This window comes from Falco peregrinus, chromosome 6 (assembly GCF_023634155.1).
Source record: "Falco peregrinus isolate bFalPer1 chromosome 6, bFalPer1.pri, whole genome shotgun sequence".
NCBI classification, from domain to species: Eukaryota; Metazoa; Chordata; class Aves; order Falconiformes; family Falconidae; genus Falco; species Falco peregrinus.
Genome location: NC_073726.1, coordinates 65,538,099 through 65,556,328, shown reverse-complemented (window position 1 = coordinate 65,556,328; position 18,230 = coordinate 65,538,099). Strand labels below are relative to the sequence as shown.

General features: G+C 48.6%; 1 protein-coding gene across 2 annotated transcripts; it reads left to right on the top strand.

Annotated features, from left to right (window-relative positions):
* Positions 1-1,637: 1,637 nt before the first annotated feature.
* Positions 1,638-17,514, top strand: DENND11 (DENN domain containing 11). 2 transcript variants are annotated; one of them, XM_055807298.1, is made up of 9 exons: positions 1,638-1,961; positions 7,907-8,006; positions 9,091-9,219; positions 9,917-10,070; positions 10,321-10,459; positions 10,887-11,018; positions 11,205-11,355; positions 11,816-11,884; positions 13,002-17,514. In XM_055807298.1, exons 1-9 carry the CDS (start codon positions 1,727-1,729, stop codon positions 13,195-13,197), a joined length of 1,305 nt encoding a protein of 434 aa, XP_055663273.1. In that variant the 5' UTR covers positions 1,638-1,726; the 3' UTR covers positions 13,198-17,514. The 2 variants fall into 2 exon arrangements, with proteins under 2 accessions (XP_055663273.1, XP_055663272.1); XM_055807297.1 differs by having other exon boundaries at positions 1,639-1,961; positions 9,091-9,249.
* The last annotated feature ends 716 nt before the right edge of the window (positions 17,515-18,230 follow it).

Sequence of the window (18,230 nt, the reverse complement as noted above, 5' to 3'; positions counted from 1 at the left end):
TCCTGGCCTAGGTATTTTTTATTTTGGTGAAGTAATAAAGTAGAAACTGTGGCCTTTGGTTTTTGCACGTACCCACCAAGCGGTGTGCCCTCAGCAGGCCCAGGTTGCTTGCCAGAGCAGTGTAAATAGCTCTGGTACTAGCAGGTTTCTTGTCCCACAAGTGTTTTTTCACCAAAAGCCGAGAGCTCAGAGGGTGATGACATTTCACGTGTCTCAGAGCCAACGCTGGCAGCCTCTGCTCCCTGTCACTGGCCACTTTCCCTGCTGCATCCCCTCCCTTGTGCTGGGGTGATGCTGGTGCCACCGCACAGCAGAGGACCAGGAACAGCTCTGCACTGCAAATAGCCCATGCGGGTCACAGAGGAATTTTGACTGCAGATTTGTTTCCCCTGTCTGAATCACTGGGGGACAGACTGACATTCGTGCCAGCACCACTGTGGGGATGGAGAGGAGAGAAACGAGCTGTCACTTTAGCATCACCAAAAAAACACTCATCAAAACGAAGCTTGGCACTGTCTACATGGTTAAAGTGAAGCACGTAGCCAAGTATTTGCAGGATCTGGCTTTTCTTTATACAGTAACAAAATATTGTGCAGGGTTTGGGGTTTGTTTTTTTTCTTTCCCAGTCACCTTCCATGAAAAACTCCATCTGCTGAACACCACCTACTGCAGTTTATAGCTCTGCAAAGTAAACTTGTGCATGGGCTTTGTGAAACAAAATGCCCACTCAGTGTTGAAGCTGTCTGAAATGAAGCTCACAGCAAATGGAAGCTAATGTAACAAAAAAAAGAAAAAAAACCCACTGTTGAAGAAGCTGGATGATGGGTTTCTTAATGGCGCATTGAACACTCAGAGCTGCTCAACAGGAAAAAAGTTAGACAATTAAGGCTTTTATGAGAATATCTTCCCTTTAATTGTGGCCTGCTTAATTGGGTAATCCAATTAATCAGAAAGTCCTAGGGAACCGAGTAAACCTAATGACACTTAATGTCATTGGTGGTAGGTAACAAGGATAGCAATAACACAGAAGCTGGCTGCCTGTGGGCGCCATGGTCAGGCTTGTGTCTCCGTCTTTTAATCTCAAGCCGATTCTGCTTATTTCTCTGAAAACTGCTTCACGTCTTTCCATAGCGCATGTATGTGTGTATGCACACACAGCCGGCATGCGGGATCAGCATCACCGGCTCAAAATTTGGGGCTTGCAACTTCCACCACAGCAACTGGAGGGTGCAGGAGGCTGCTGGGTTCCTCCCGGCAGGGAGCTGCTGGGTGCCCGGCCGGGAGGCTGCTCCCCCCGGGGCCCCCGGCGGGACGGCCCGGCAGGGCTCCGCGCTCAGCGCTGCTGCTGGGGCTCGGCAGGCCGGCTCTGCCTCCCGGGAGCAGGTGCAGCCGGGGGATGCGCGGCGCCTCGCCTCAGGGACCCCTGCTCCTGCCGCGCTCCGCGGGAGCTGGCACCGCACCGCACCGCACGGGAGCCGAGACGCCGCCGCCACCCCGGGGGCCGCTCCGGCTGCTTCCCCTGCCCCCGCCCGCGACCCCCGCGGAACCGCGGCCCCGCCCCCGCTCGCCCGCCCGGCCCCGCCCCCTCCGCGGCGGGGCGGGGCCTCCGCGCCCCCGTCCCCGCCCCGGAGCCGCCCCCCGCCGGCGGCCGGTGCGGCGCGGGGGGTGCGGTGCGGCGCGGCGCGGCTGGGCTCGGCGCGGCGCCGTCGGGCGGGGGGCCGCGGCCATGGTGGAGCGCGCAGACGAGGCGCCGCTGCTCTTCTGGGCCGAGGGCCCCGCCGTGTCGGCGCCGCCGCCCGCGGCCGAGGCGGGCGGCGGCGGCGGGCGGCGACTCGGTGGCGGCTGGAGCGCGGTTCCGTGGGGCGGCGCGGGGCCGGCGGAGGCGGCGGGGCCGCCGCGGGCGGAGGCGGAGGAGGACCAGATCGTGGCCGTCTTCGTGGTCACCTTCGACCCCCGCACGGGTGAGGGGCGCCGGGGGCGGCCGGGCCGGGGCGTGGGGGGCCGGGCCGGGGCCTGCAGGGGCCGGGCCTGGGGCTCCCCGGTGCCGCTGGCGTAAGATGGATGCGGGCCGGGGCCGGGCTGCGGTCCCGCCGCTCGCGTCCCGCCTCCCGCGGGGGCCGCGCCCCCTCCGCTCCGGGGGCAGCGCCGCCGGGCCCGGGGAGAGCGGCCTGCGGAGCCCTCTGCCCCCGCGGGGACCCGCGGCGTCGCGGCACGGCTGCGGGCCCCCCGTACCCCCGCCGGCCTGCCGGGGAGCGCCGTGCGCCGGGGGACCGGGAGCCGCGGGGGTTGCGGGGCGGAGCGCGAGGGGGGAGCGTTTGGGCTCCGTCCCGCCGAGAAGAACTTGGGACGGGAGGAAGGTGCCGCTCTGAGGAGAGCCGGTGGCCTGGGCAGGGACGCTCGTAGCTCGGCTCCACGGTGGGACACGGGACCGGGGTGCGGGGGGTGGCCCTGGGGCACCCCCTGCGCCCTGCACTGCGCCCAGGCCTCGGGCTGAGCCCCTGCCCGGTGCCGTCGGGGCCACCAACCTGTTAGCAGCATCCTGAGAGCATCCCGCTGTCTCGGTGGCACGGCGCAGAGCTGCCCGCGGCCGTGGGCGATGCGTGGGGGTTATGGCAGGTGTAAATCTGGCAGGTGCGCAGGGCATGGTCCCCAGCAGCAGCAGCTCGGCTGTGTGTTTCTTGCTGACTGTGTTCAGAGGCTGGCTGCTGGTGGGATCTCTGGGACTCCTGATGCTTTGCTGTGCTACGGTCCAGGAGGGCAGAGGAGAGGGGCAAGGGAATGCATTTTCCACCTCTCACTACCATATCTGTCTCCCTCGTCGCTGTTGGTCTTTGGCGCTGTATCACTTCTTTTACTGACAGAGGTTATTCTTTTAAAGTCTGTAATTCAGCATTTCAGAAAAGAACTTTGTTTTCGTAGTCTTGCTGCTCTAGCAGTATCCACGAAAACAGGATGTTATGACACAGGTAGAAAGTTAGCACCCACTTCACATCTGCTTAGGGGTCTGATGTCCCAAGCCAGATTCTTGGGTCTTTTGGCTGCCTGGCAGCAGTTTGGCATGCAAAGGCAAGAGTGGGGCATAGCTGAAAGTCTTGGTACAGTCAGAGAGTTCAGGAAATAGCTTGGGACGTGCAGGAGTCCATCTGCATCCAGATCTGGGAGCGAACGCCTCTTTCCTTTGTGGGCAGATGCTTTGTTAGCAAATCCATAGCAAAAGTCCTAGAGACAGGAAAGAGCTCTGAGAAGCACAGTGGGAAGTGCAGTGAGGCTCTTCAATGCAAGGGAGAGGTAGCGGACATCATGTTCACAGGGGACCTCTGATAGTGAAGACTGAATTCGGGTCTTGAACTGAAAATCCCAAGGAAGTTGTGAAGAGAACGGAGCCCCAAGTGTGATGAGCTGTCAGCAATGCACACTGCTAAACAGCATGGCTGCTACGTCCTGAAACACCAAGGGGCTTTCAAGAAGTTACCTGTCTCATACTGCACCAGAGAGATGTGTCTTCAGTCCAGAGGTCAGAAACTCTTGACTCATCAAAATCTGAAATGAGATTGGATGTCATCTTTCCAGCAGGAGATGGAAGGAAGAGGTGTTCCTCGTAAGTATCCAAAACATGGAGGAGTCCGGATGACTGCAGCAACAGCAGGTTGTCTTCCAATCTGAGAGCATATGCCATCTATGAAATGGTGAGATTTTCTCGGTTGGCAGAAAGCTGAGCTTTCTCAGGAGTTTGTCTGAACCAGCTGTTGCTTTGAATGAAGTCCAGGGCAAGTTGGGAAACAGCTCTTCTCACATCTGATGCGCAGTTAATGCTGGGTGTCATCAGCCTTGGAGTAGTCTGTCAAGTCCAGGAAGGTGTAGCGTCTTGCTGCTACTCAGCATGGATGTTGAATGTAAGGAGCATGATAGGACTGTTGGGAACATATCAACAAAGGTCAGCTTCACAGGTGGAAGGCAAAGTGCCCTGTGGAGGATGTGGGCTTGGAAAAAAGATCTTGAATCTGCAGTGGTGCAAAACTTCCTAGGGTCAGAAAGAGGATATGGGAATCCTGGGTCAGCCACATCAGATGGCGTGAAGGACTTCCGTAATGTTCATAAGGATACCTTTTCTTGTGTGTGACTTAAAGGAGATCATCCAGTCAGTGTCTGAGCTGGAAACCTGCTTGATCCTGGCGAGGAAAAGCACAGCAGACTTCCTTTGGTAGCTTGCTCAGGCATGTGAAAGGCAAAAGTTCTGGTGGTGGCTGGGAGGGTAGTTGTGCCAGGTAACATCTACTCGAATACAGGCAAGCGATTGGGGTGAGAGATGTTTTACTTTTGAAGGATGGAGTGGTTACTACACTGATACAAAATGTAACAGCTTTCCTCCGAAATTTAGAAGGGCTTGAAGCAGACAAGCTCGTTGTATCTTGGCAGTTGCACGTGAACAGTTTATGCAGGTGGGTTACGGGGTTGCTAGGCTACTCTTATGGTTCCAGTGTCCTTGGGACTCTGTCAATGCTCTTGTGAGTGGCCAAATGTAAGAGGCAGTTACTAAATCAGTGGTGCTGTCCCTGCCTCCAGCATGGTGAACCCTGTGGCACTTGAGAAGTTCTTTTTACCACTATTACAAACATGGCTTTGGCGCTAATGCAGAAAGTGAGCTGTAAATTAAGTGCAGAATGGTGGCAGCCCTGGAGCCAACTGTGCCATCTGATTGTTGCTCCCTGCCCTTTGGCAGTCCCCTCCTTCACGGAGTGATGAGCTGGGGATGCACTTCAAACAGCGCGAGCACCGGATGAGCGCAAACACTGCCCCTTAAAGAGCACGGTGAGGCTGCTGAATTTCCTAGTGCAGGTGTTCCCTTGGGCAGGGCATAACAGGAGACCCAGCACTATCTTGGGCAGCAATGGGGATACATCTGGTAGGTGTGACTTACTTGGTGTTAGGTTTGAGCATGTGTGCTGTCCAAGAGTCACAGTTGTCTTGGGGGAAAAGTTGTGGGGGAAAAAATAGAACAATGAATTTTGCTTTGAGAGGGAGATAAAGAAAGAGGAAGCAAAGTCCATGGCCATATCAACTCTGTCAGATCACAACAGTCAAAAAGAGGCTGAACCTTCTTAGCCCTTTTTCTGCGATGGAGATGATGATGGTAGTCAACCTTGTTGAGGTTTCACAGTCTGTTGGCTTACAGCGTCGTGTGAGTAATGGAAGGAACAGAGGGAAGTAATCCACTTCACACCAGTCGACATATAAATACCCCATTTTTCTGTCCCACATTCCTTCCATACAGGAAACGGAGCCAGTGTGATGGCTAGGTCACACTTTGTGCTTCTCTCCTGCCACGACATGGTAACATTGCACAGCTGGGGACTAAAGATCTTGGGAAATAAGAGAAAGAATGTCCTTAACCTTGCACACCAGAAAGAGAGTGCTGGTTCTTACCTGGTCTGGAGCTGGGAGATAGCTCCCAAGAGATCTGACTTTCAGCAAACCACTTGCCCGCTCTCTAATGCTGGGTAACTCTCACTTGGAAAGTTTCCTGTGTGCACGAGAGCTGCTTTCTGCATGGGGAAGGGTAACGCTTCCTGTTTTTGTTCACTACTCGCTCCTTCCTCCTCTGGTTTCTCAGGCAGGCTGGCAATTGCTATTGCATCTGGGTGAAGTTTCTCCTTTGTTTGCTCTACTGTTTCACCAGACTGACTCTTAATTTTTTTTCTTATCTCCGTGTTTGTTCTCTGACTGCCACGTCGCCCGTATGTTCATAGGGCAAAGTGACGTGAGGAACAGCCAGGAGCACAGGTGTGGGTTGCTTGTGATAGATCCCAGAAAGAAAAAAATAGCTGCATGGTATGTGAGTTGGTTTTGTGGTTACATGTAGGGTAAAGATCTGTTTCAAGGCATCTTGTCCTTACTTACTGCTGCAGAACAGATGCTGTTTGGGCCATGTCCGCTTCAACACCTCTATAATGGATATTATACCTGACAGTAGTGTTTGTGACTAAACTGAACAAAGTAAAACAGTGTCCTTTGTTTGATGGCACTCTTGCGTATTGATCTGTTAATCTATAGGTAATGACCAGTAAGTGTTTTCTCTGCGATGCAAGACTTAAAAGTGGATCTGGCCTTAACCACAACTTTGTGGTTAAGAGGCAACAGTCTTTAAGAGTTGAGTTCCTCACTCTTTCAAGGGAGGGTCTTGTGCCTTTAAAAAAAACACCAAGCACACACACACACAAAAAAACCCCAAACAACAAAAGCCAACATCTATATATAATATGCAAAACCTACAGGGGACCGCGCAGGCTGGCATGATGTCACTGGCTTTCTCTGCCAGCCTTTCACACGCCTCAGAGGCGAAGATGCTTTACAGCAGAGCTCTGTGGTTTTGCGTGTGATTGCACAGAGCTGTGCTCAGGGTCACGAGGCTGCTGCTGCTCCCCGGCCAGCCTGGCTCTGCGGGAGAGGTCTACTTCTGGGCTAGAAGTGGTTAGTTGAATGTAAAACTTCTCTTGTTGCCACGCTTAACAGTGTTGGGTTTTTTTGAAGTCCTTGCTAGGCAAGGTTGGGGAAGGTCTGCTGAATGCAGTAGCTGTGTGAGAAGAAAAATAGCCTATTTAAATGTCAGTAGCTAAGCATAATTCCTGTGCGAGAGTGCATGCATATACTTGTGCAGTATGAGTAACAAAAGACAGGCTTCAGAAATGAGGCGTCATATTCAGATATCTCTCTCAGCTGAGTGTAAGGCCCTTCCAAATGTGCCCTGTCTGTGCAAGCACAGTGGGATGCTTATCCCAAAGGGCAGGGGAAGGACTGTACCAGTAGAAAGCATCTTTGGGCTGCATCTGCCATTGCATTGTATTGGAGAATGTTTGTAACTTTTTACATAAACATGACTTAACTGTAACGTAAACTTTTACGTTTACTTACATAAAAGTAAGCCATGTTACTTCAAATGCTGTTGGTATGGGCAGGCTGACAGAGAACAGAAACTCAGTGGGCAGATCTGGAGCATATCTTGGTTCAGTGGGAGTGTCCAGATGAGCGGCTTAGGCTCTGAAGTGCTGGTGTGGGAAGGCATGAGACGTCCCCTTTTTTGTCTGTGGTAAGCTTGTCAGTGGCAGAGCAGGACTTCATTGGCTTTAGGGACTTGTTGTGACTTCTCTGGTATCGTTTGTTCCAGGATCAGGCTTCTCAGGTGGCCTTTTCCCCTGAACAACTGCATGCTTTCTGCTTGGGTTGGCAGGTGACAGATGTTCACTAATCTTGATCTAGCTTGTAATTTATCTGCTTTTTTGTTTGGTTATTCTCGCATGCACAAACATGTTGCAGTACTTGGATCACCTCAGCCTCCACATAAAGCTTCAGCTAACTCCTCCTATTCTAAACAAAATATGAGAGATTCCAGGGAAGTAGTGATGACTGGGATGTTGGTGTAGGGGTCCCTGTTTGACCAGCACTGCCAAGCACAGCCAAAGGACAAAACTGATGGTGGTATGAGCTGTCACACAAACTCATCCTAAAGAGCAGTAGTTTATACTTTGGGTTTGTTCTGTATCAGATACTTGTGTAGACGGCCTGAGTGTAAGTGTCAATACCGTAGCCTATCCACTGTCAGGTAAAATTGTAGCCGCTCTGTCATTAATTTTATAAAGGATAAACCCACAAAATAGTGCTAGCTTCAGAAATGGCTCCAAAAGTCCTGCAGTTTCTGGGAGTTGTGCCGCAACAAGTAACGTTTACAAGAGATGTGTGGACTATAGTATGTCAGCTGCTGTCTGTGACAGTTTAGGAGTTCAGGAGTTGCGTTAGTGCACTGTTACTGGCACCCAGTGATGTAACAGCAACAACTTGCCGTTGTTGGTGTTTGCCCTTTAGAAATGAGTACTGTGTTCAAGTTCAGCCAAACAAATCTGCTTCTCTGCAGGCAACATGGTGGAGTGGTGTTTACCCCAAGATATTGATTTGGAAGGCGTGGAATTCAAATCCATGGCAAGCGGGTCTCACAAAATCCAGTCAGATTTTATGTGAGTATGTCTGAGCTATATTACTACTTCTTTCTCCTAGCTGTACATCTACACCACCACCCCTTAATTCAAAATATGCAAGAAAAATATAATATGTGGAGTCAAGTTCCTGCATAAATGTGCTGCTAAAGCGTATCTAGCTGAGCCAAAGGTAATTTTCAGATACTCTCAACATCATACAAAGTACCAGCTAGCTGTAGGGATCTGCCGTATGACAGTTTTGCTAGTGGAGGTCAACTGGTGAGCAGGGCAGGCCAGGTTCTCAGTGGTGTGCAAATTTTAGTGCTGCATATTGGGCAAATCAGCCTGCACTGCCACTATTGGGACTGTCAGCAGAAGCCTAGGGTGAAGGGGAAAGAATGGTAGAACTGTGAAATGGGAAGTATTTTGCAGGAACTGGACTTGGGGAAAAAAGTTTTTAATTCTGCCAGTGCTCTTGGATCCTTTAAATGTTGTAATAAACAGTCCCTTTTCACTTTCTTGTTTGCTGGCTCCTTCAGTGGAAAGACATAAGCTAGGAATTTTCTGTGTTCCCATCCTTTTACTAACCCAGTGTTGCAATGCAGCAATGTTTTGCAAGGCATTGCAGCGTCACAATTGCTTTTAGTCGGGAATAAGTTAATTTCTCAAAGGCACATGAACTGAACCCTTGCACTCGGCTATAGTATGCTTCACCACGATTGCACCCAAAATATAACTAGGTAACTATACTCAGAACTTCACGCACTGCAGGCTTTTCTTCCTTGGAAGAAGGGCACTGCGCTGACTGCGTCCTGCATCCTCTGCTGGTCTTCCTTTCAAGTTCTTACCTTACTTGCATTCCTTACCAGCCTGTGACGTGGCTGGTAGGGGCTTTAGTGGGGACTTCTAGGAACTCTTGCCTTAAATGTCCTGGCTTATTCCTGAGAAGATTTGGGACACCCAAGGCCTGTCGTCAGCCCTTCAGATAGCATGGTGGGGTTTCAGGGAGTTCCTTAAAGAAGGAACGGTGTTCCCAAATCAGTATTTTAAGCAGTCAGTTACCTTCCTTTCTTCCTTTTCCCTCTCTTTAACATTAACCCTTCTGTCAAACATTTGTTTCCAGTTATTTCCGGAAAGGGCTCTGTTTTGGCCTGGCCTGCTTTGCCAACATGCCTGTGGAGAGTGAGTTAGAGCGTGGTGCCCGCATGAAGTCCGTGGGGATTCTCTCTCCTTCCTACACCCTGCTGTATAGGTACATGCACTTCCTAGAGAATCAGGTCAGGTAAGTTCCCTGGGAAGAGGTAACGCTGCCTCGATGGGGAGCGGTTGTCGGTGTGAGTGAGAATTTGGCTACAGTGCTGAGCTGTGATTTCCCTGAATGACGACTACTCCAGAAGGAGTTACAGGTTCTCAATGGGAAGGAGGTGAGGAACTGATTAGCAGCAGTCTGTTCATTGCTACCAGCCTAGTCAGATGCTATCCAAACCCTACTTATTTTGTGGGGACGTAAGTGTCAAGGGGGAGAACTGAGAGGACAAGAAGTTCTTTTCTCCTTCTGAAAACCATTTTACTGAGGGCTCACAGAAGGCTTCTAAACCTGTGATGGTCATCCTGGCTAGGTGTGTGCTTCAGCTGTGTTGAGTGGACCTGGCAGGGAAAATGGTGATGGTAGAAGGGAAAGCTGTTTGTACCTGAGCATACTGAAAATGGGATCGGTACTCTGCATACATCAGCTCGCTTTCTGCTTCAGGCCTGCCCGTGTTCTCTGGCTGCACTAAAAGATGGCGTTACTCCTGATGCTTTGGCTGCCCTCCTGGTTAAGTCTGTGCAACTGAGGCACCCAGGGGTCCTTCGCTAGCTGAAAAAGCAGATGTTGGCTGGGGGCAAGGCACTGCATAAGCAGAGTCTGGAGACACTATAGGTCTCCCGTTTTTCACTTTCTTTTCCAGACACCAGCTGGAGATGCCAGGGCACTACTCCCATCTAGAGGCGTTCTATGATGATAAGAAAGGAGTTCTCCCTGACAGCAAGGGCACTCCCACCTCCCAGCAACCTGTCCACTGGCTGCCATCCATCCACAGATACATGTACCCAGAGATGAAGGTAAGGCGGGTGCTCTGAGACTTGCAGGAATAGGCAGTGTGCTGCTCCTTGCTGGTGTCTCATGCTTTATGTAAGCAGCCACTGGTGCTTTGTAGGCTGCTTTAGATAAGACTTTGTTACTTGAACTGTTACAAGCTGCAGTTCTGTCATTGCTGTGTGCTCGTCTTGCTCCCACATTTAAACTTAGCATCTGTGCGTGTGTCCCTGTTTCACCTCTGAGCTGTTTTCTTCCCTTTCCCTCCACCTGCAGATCACACACCCTGCTGGCTGTATGTCTCAGTTCATCAAATTCTTCGGTGAGCAGATCCTTGTCCTCTGGAAGTTTGCCCTGCTGCGCAAGCGCATATTGATATTTTCACCGCCCCCAGTTGGAGTTGTCTGCTATAGAGGTATGTTTCCAGGGACACCACAGAGCTCTGATCTAGTGGGCTGAAGCACTGCAGAAATGCTTGTGGGTACTGAGGGGATAGACATCATGCAGGTCTTCAAAATCCATCGCAACCATTCCTTGTGAAGATACCGTTCAGCCTGCATTTACCTGTTTCCTACAAAAAGCTTTTATTTAGGCCTTTTGGGCAAGGACATACTTGACATGTCAAACGCAGTTCCTGTGAGCACAGGGATTTTTATGGGAGAACTGATTATTTCCTATCTGAAATAGGATGTCCCCACTTGAGAAGTTCTGGTGTTCAGAGGCATTTCAAAGTTCTGACTGTTGCTTTCATAGAAGTGTGCGGGAGAACTGGGTAAGTGTGGTTCAGAATGCCCTTGAGGGAATACTGAAAGCATCTCAGGATGTACTTCTCTTGTCCGCAGTGTATTGCTGCTGTTGCCTTGCCAATGTTTCTCTGCCCGGTCTTGGAGGAACTGTCCCAGAGTCCAAACCATTCTTCTATGTGAATGTGGCAGACATAGAAATGCTGGAGACAGAAGTATCATATGTGGCCTGTAAGTATGATGGATTAGGTGTGACGTTTTTAACTTCAGGCTGCAAGATGTCTTGAGACACCAGACTGTGGAATGAAACTGCTGAGAAATAGGATGTGCATGGAATGACTAACTACAAAAGCAGGAGTGAACAGTTGGTCTTCTGGGAAAGCAACAAGCTGCTCTGAAAATCTCTGATTTTGGCAGGTACAACAGAAAAGATCTTTGAGGAGAAACGGGATCTCTATGACGTCTATGTGGACAACCAGAATGTGAAGACACATCACGAGCATCTGCAACCACTCCTGAAAATTAACAATGCCGACAAGGAGAAGTACCGACGGCTCAATGACCAGAGGTAATAATAGACATCTGGGTGGTCCTGGTCCTGATAGGAGAGCAGTGTGATGTGGGATAAAGAGGACACTGCTCCTCTGTGCTTTCCTTCTTGTCTTAGTATTTTCAAAGTTTCCCACTGCTTCAGCTCATCTCTTTGTGATTCTGGTTCCACTGTTGCTGACTGGTACGAGAGCCCCTGCGCACTCTGCACGCATGTGGTCACTGTCAGTGAGCTGATCGAGCAGATAGAAGGCAGGAAGAGAATCAGAGGTCATGACTCACCATTGGTTCACCACTGATCAGTAGAACTGAAAATGGCCTGCTTTCTAGTCCAGTGCCTTATAAAGACTGGGGCAACAGTTTTAGTCTGATTGGTCTTCAAGAAATGGATGTGAAGTTTTTAGTCGTAAACCTTGTCTTCTCAAAACACTTTGAGGTTCACTTAGGTATGTGCAATTAAACTGTCTCCCTTCTCTCAGGCAGATGTTAATGTATTCTCAAGAAGTGGGTGAGGATTGTAGCTCCTGTGAAGAGGACCTTTTCATCTTGTGAGTGGCTACCTCTAATACTTAGTTGGTCACTGTTAGGTTTAGGGAGTCTCTTTCACTGATTTCGTGTTGCACTTGCTTGGTGTATTATGAAATATCATCATTAACATAATTCCATAGTCAGCACTCTTCCACTAGGGATCCAGGAACCAAACTGGCTCTTCCTCTTCAGATGATCTTCCTTTCAGTTTGAGGATCCGAATGCAGCCGTATTAGTGTCCACTGGGGTCTCTTTGAATGCTGGGAGGGAGAAGTATTTTAAAAACACAATTAGAAATGCAAGAATCCCCTCCCATTTTTGAAAACATAAGCTGTACAGGACTTTTCATGCCAGATTTGGCTCAGGGAAGGACGGTGTCCATGGGAAGCGGGCACTGTACCATACTGTGGGTGGTACAGCGGTGAGATAAGACCTGCGTGTGAAGGACTGGCCTGTTGATGTGGCTGGCTTTGTACTTGGCAGACGAATCAGAACTGGGTGTAGAGTATGAGGTATGGAATTACATGAAAACCAACTCTGCCACCTCTGAAGCCCTTCACTGCCTGCTGCCATTGTTCACAGTCTGCAGCAGGTGAAAAGTAATGGGATGAAGGCGTGTGAAGGGCTGTCAGGGCAGAGCTGTGATCGTTGAGCTGCACAGTTGTAGTCAGAGCTCTTTCTGAACAGCCTTGCATGTTCCTAGGAAAGCACTAGGTAAGAAGTAGCTCTCACTGCTGTATTCTGTGCCGGTAATAGAGAATTTATTTACCCAGTGCCGCCTTGGTTGGATGACAACACTGTGTCCTCCTTTGCATTATAGGAGCTGTAGGTCTGACAGGTAACCGCTTGGTTACCACAAAGTACATGTTAGCTGGTAAGATGGCTTGCTTCTGAAGAGTGAAGCCTGCCATAAATCAGCCAGAGAAGCACTGCTGTAAATTAGAAGTTACTGCTTTATCTTTGTTTACTCTGGGCCATCCACAGGGTTGAGAGAAAACTACTGCAGTGTCACCCAGGGAGGTGGGATCTGTGATTAAAGGGTGGTAAAGGTAGTTCTGGGGCTCTGCGGCCTGTTTGGTAAATATGCTATGTTTTTGGGAGTCCAATGCCATCATCTTAGCTGACTTTATCCTACAGGTTTTTCATGGAGCAGAACAACCGCATATTTCAGACACTGATGGAGGTGTCGGCTAGCCAGGACAAGACACTGACAGCTGACCACGCACGAGGCATGGGCCTGGATCCCCAAGGGGATCGAAGTTTCCTTATGGACTTGCTGGAAGTGTATGGCATTGATGTTATGCTAGTCATTGACAACCCCTGCTGCACTTAAACCAAGAGCCAGAGAGATGGGGAGCAAAGATCACTTCTTTAAGACTACCAGACACTGCTTAGGAGGATCACTGGAACTCACCACAACCACAGTTATTTAATAACTTTATATGGAGAGTATTTATAATTTTAAAACAAAATGTGATTTTATTTTCTCTCCCTCGACCTCCCAATGAGTACCTGGCTCCAGGGTTTTTTTTGTTTGTTTCTATCTCCCTTTCTCTTTTATTTGTGTTTGTTTTGTTTAGATAGGACCAGTGGCACCTTTGCACCAATCCTCACTGTTGCCAGTGTTGCCAGTGATAGCTGGGTTTTGGCCTAGCCTGGATACCTGAGGTCTGAAGACTTCAGGAAAGCACTTTGATGTGAAATGCTGTAGCTGAGCTCTCAAGACTTGACTGGAAAACGCTCCTGTCACCCCTCTTCCACTTGGGGACTGAAGAGAGTTTTGGCACAGGCTGTTAGCAGCCCAGTCTCATAGAACATCTGTCCTACTACGTTTATTGGTGGGGACAGTTAAACCAATGATAAAACCCAGGACTCCTTTGAACACCCCTCACCCAACTTTTAGCAGCCGAGTTGGATTAAAGTCACCCCTCCTCATCAATGACAGAAGCAAGTCTGTGATACCGGGGTGCTACAAGATCTTATGACTTTGCTTACTGGAGCAGCAGAGTTTCACTTCCATCATTTGAAGCGGTATAAACTGGCAAAGACTAAGCCTACCTGTCTCATAGCTGGAGAAGAGCACCATCTGTACTTAATCCCTCCTACCACTTTCTCTGGTTTTTGGTTGCCTCACACCTGCTGCTTTGGTATAAAATCTTCAAACCAGCAAGATGGTCTCTCATTTAGCAGGGACCAACATCACTAAGCCGCCTTGCAGTTACTATGTTCTCTGGCCTCAGCTCAGGTGGTGCTGGGCCGGATTGGGTTGAATAAGTATGCTTTAACTGATGTCACTTGCCCTTCTTTGTAGCAGATGGTACTTGTCACTCCTTTGCTTTAACATTTCTGCTGATCCTCCTTTTGTCAAGCAGCCTTCAGCACTGCCTGCTGCTGTCCTTGGTTTTCAGTGCGAGACAGAGCGCGGTATGTGACCTTTCAGCTAGAACAGCTTCACAGTTTGCAGGAGGTTCCCTTGAAGTTTGATGTTTTAAACTGGCACAGCTGCTAGAAGCAATGTCTAACAGCATGCCTTTTTTTTATTCCTGGGCAGAGAAGCTGTAGAACCAGATGAAGAGTGTTTTCTTATTCTTGTGCTGTGGAAAGAATAGGATTCAGTTCATGCAGGACCCATGGTTACCTCCAGGAAGGCTGTCCCAGTAAAACGTAATCCCTTCGCTGTGTAAAATCCCGGAATGGTACTGTGGGTTCTAGGTGTGACATGCTGCTTTGCCCAAAATCCTTCAGCCAGTAGTAGCATCAGCTCTAAGCCAACTGTTCTTCCTGAACTGTGGCTATAGCTAATTAGCTGCTGCTTCTACCGTAATAGACTTCAGCACCCTTAGAGGCTTTCTGCAGTTTGTAGAAATGCAAACTGTAGCTGATGTATCCATTTATCCTAGCATTTTGTAGGATGAGACCCAGCGTGAACCACCAAAGTCTCACCTGCTAATTCTTTTGAATAAGAAGGGGAGCAAATGCTTTCCAAGTAGACCCATTGTGGGTTGTCTCCCTCCTGGAAGGAAGGAGGCTGGCATGTCCTGTTTTTCCTTGAAGGCTGGCTATCTGCAGCAAAGGGGTCGTTTTGCTTGCTGTGGATTCAGAGGTTTTATTGAGGTGTGGGATCAGGAGCCTCAGAAGGCTTTTTGCACAGTTCATTGGTATGAGCTTCAGCATATTATGTTCCTGTGATCTGCCTGTCTCTGAGCAGTTGCTCCCCTGCCTGCATTGTCAGGGCTTGAATGTTTTTGTACAAGATAAAACATGCTGCTGCTTGTTTTGCCAGCTGCTCACAACTGTAACATAATCATCCTTAGAAGGCTGGGGAAAAAAATGAGAAAGAGGAGAAAAAAATGGGGATGAATATCATTTAATGAAAAGACTAGTCTCTTTTCCTTAAGAAAAGGCTTTGTTTGTAAATTGACACCTCCAGTATAAAAGTGATCCACAACATCCATGCTTTTTTCTGACTTCTACTTCAGTTTTAACACGCTGTCTGCAGTGAAGATCCCTGAGGAAGTATAGCTGGCACTGTATTGGTCACTTAACTTCCTTCAAATACAAAAAAGGGAACCGAAACTGCTTTTTAGCAATTCTTCCTCTCATTTTCTTGCAGGTTTGCTACATAGTTTAACCGTGGCCAGCTGTTAATGACTTTCTGTTCTCTTCGATGTGAGTAGCAATTCTGCTGAACTAAATAGAAACAAACCTTTAATTTGTCATTGAAATTTTAAAGCCTCTGCACTCAGAGGATTTCTAACACCCTGCATTAGAGTGCTGTGTTCACACGCTGTCAGAACATCAGGTCTACTAGACGGCACTGCTAGAGCCTACCAAGCAGAGCCTCCTGAAATTACTATTTGACATTTATTAAACCTCTGTTTTCCAGGAACTAGGTCTTCAGTTGCTAGCAGTCATGTGGGTACAGGAGCATCAAAGCAAGCAGATTACTGTCAAAGTAGCATCCGTGCTACATCCCAGCTGGATGGCTACAGCATGTTTTGCTCTTCCTTGTAATTTTGCTTCTCTACAGCCCCTCTTGGCAGGTGACTGCTACAAAAGTCAGAAAGTTGCCAGACAGGAAACAGAACAAAAAGACTTCTCTTTCCTAAGCTTGTTTGATTTGCTGCAAAAGACCTTTCCACCTGCACTCTCCTTTTCTAGTAGACATTGCTTTTATTGTAGACAGATGTGGAAAGTCCTTGGTAAGTGGGTACATAATACAAACAAATGGCTACGGCTTGGGACATGAAGGCTTGTTCAGCAGGCTGGTTTTGTTTGGAACCAATTTAGCTGGATCTTATCTTTCCAGGAGATAACTTAATTCAAGATGAAACAGTTCAGTGCAGGCATTTAAAATCCCCTCCTTGACACTTAATAGTTGCTTTTTTGAATACTAGCAGCTGGAAGGGAGACAGTTACTTGGTGTATTTTGAATTAAAAGAGAGAGAAAAGCGTGGCAGAAGGTAGGATATTGCTAATTACTATAAAATCCCCTTCTCCATTTGAAGTACTTTGCCTTTACAGTGGTGCCTTTAATGTCTTTGGTGTGATGCCTCTGGTCGGTTGCTTGTGGTCAGAGCCCAGGCTGAACAGTGGTTACAGTCACCGTGTAGTGTGCCCTGGTAGACCAAGTCTGTTACGTTTCTTTCTTAACGCCCAAGACACAGTATAGCCATAGCAGGTTCTCATTTGGTACTTCCGAGTTTAAACAGGCGAGCAAGAGCTTCATAATGGCATCGTAACTCAAGTTGCACTAGAAAGGTGTAATCGCGTAATAATTTATTACTACTGGCACTATCCGATTGGAGGGTAAAGCCTGGGAGAGAGAAGTAAAAGCTAGATTTTCAATCTGAACAAAGGACACCATTGTCAGGCATTTCAATGATGCAGAAGTCTTCCCACTGCAAAGTTAGGCCAAGCTGCGCAAAGCCAAGCGCAGCTAAGAACTATAATGGGTATTAGGAGGAAGGCCTTTTCCTTGGAGTTCAGACTTGTCTGGCAGACATCCTTCTTTTCTAGCATCTATGAAGTAGTTACTCCAACGTATGTTAGAGCTAATGGTGACGTCTGTTACAGGAGATGAGCTTGCCTATCCAGCATCCTTATAGGCAGAAGAAAGTTCCATCACCTCTTCAAGAGAAGGCAGCTTACGGAACAGCTTACTCTGTAAAGCAGCGTTGCCGTGATACTTCTTCCATTTTAAGAACTGCCGAAGTTAATGGGCAAAAAGCTAGGAATAGCCGTGGCCCTCTTGGTGAGAGACTATGCAAGGGACAGGCATGCTTTGCTCCGGGAGGTGGAAAGGCTGTGGTTTCTGGAATAGCAGGGCAAAAGCACTCTGTCCTAATGCAAAAGTCTAGATACAAAGCATGCATACTAACCCAAACTCTCTCATCCTAGCTTGTAAGTTAGTTGAGGTCTCCTCTCCATCCAACCCCCAAAGCTAGTGGTTCTCGTGATTATGGGAGAAGGCAACATAAATGCAAGGGACTGGAATGTACTAACTTAACAGAATGGTATGTCTGTCTAAACCAGAGGGTAGTAAATGCCTGTGAACCAGGATTTCAGGTCCTGGTTAATGCAAAATACCATACAAATGGGAATATTTACTTGTGGTGAAAATAAACAGGTGCCTTAGGCTGGTCCATCATTAGGTTATCTTTCCTTTTTATGTTACGGTATTTTAAGCCCTTCTAGAACAGACTGTAAGTTGAAGCCAGGATAAGTGTTTTCGTGAGTGGGACCTAGGATTCTACTCCTCTTTGCTCTCTGGGAGTTTGTACCAAGAAAGTTGTCTTGCTGTCAGACAGAAACATGAGAACTGATCCTTTCCTCAACACTGTAGGTAGCAGGTTCAGCCCCTGCTTATTTTATGTAATGTTTTCCTCACACCGCCCCTCTGAACATTACAATTCAGACATCTAGAACCACCCCATACTAGAAGACCTCTGAACTGCAGAGGAAGGGGAAAAATTACTTGAATGGTACTTATACAAGCTACTCAACTTACGCTGATGCAAATATTTAAATATCAGCCTGTGTCTCAGACGATCCTTGGTACTTTAACATCAGAATAGCATCAATACCAATTCTGAAGGGAGCTCCTGGCTACCCTCAAGCAAGGAATCACATTGCAATGGGAGCCATGTGTCTGATACTATGGAAGAGAATTAGTCATTTTCCCTGTAAAATGGTACAGATGAATCAGAAGTTAGTTCTTATCATCTTGCCCCTTGCAGCAGGCTGGTTGTAGTTCTAACAGCTCTGATGTTGTTTGCATCTTGCAGATGTGTGATTGCTCCCATAGGCCTGTGGCTGTGTAGAGAAACTGCTTACTAAAACATGGGTATTTTTTAATACAATTAA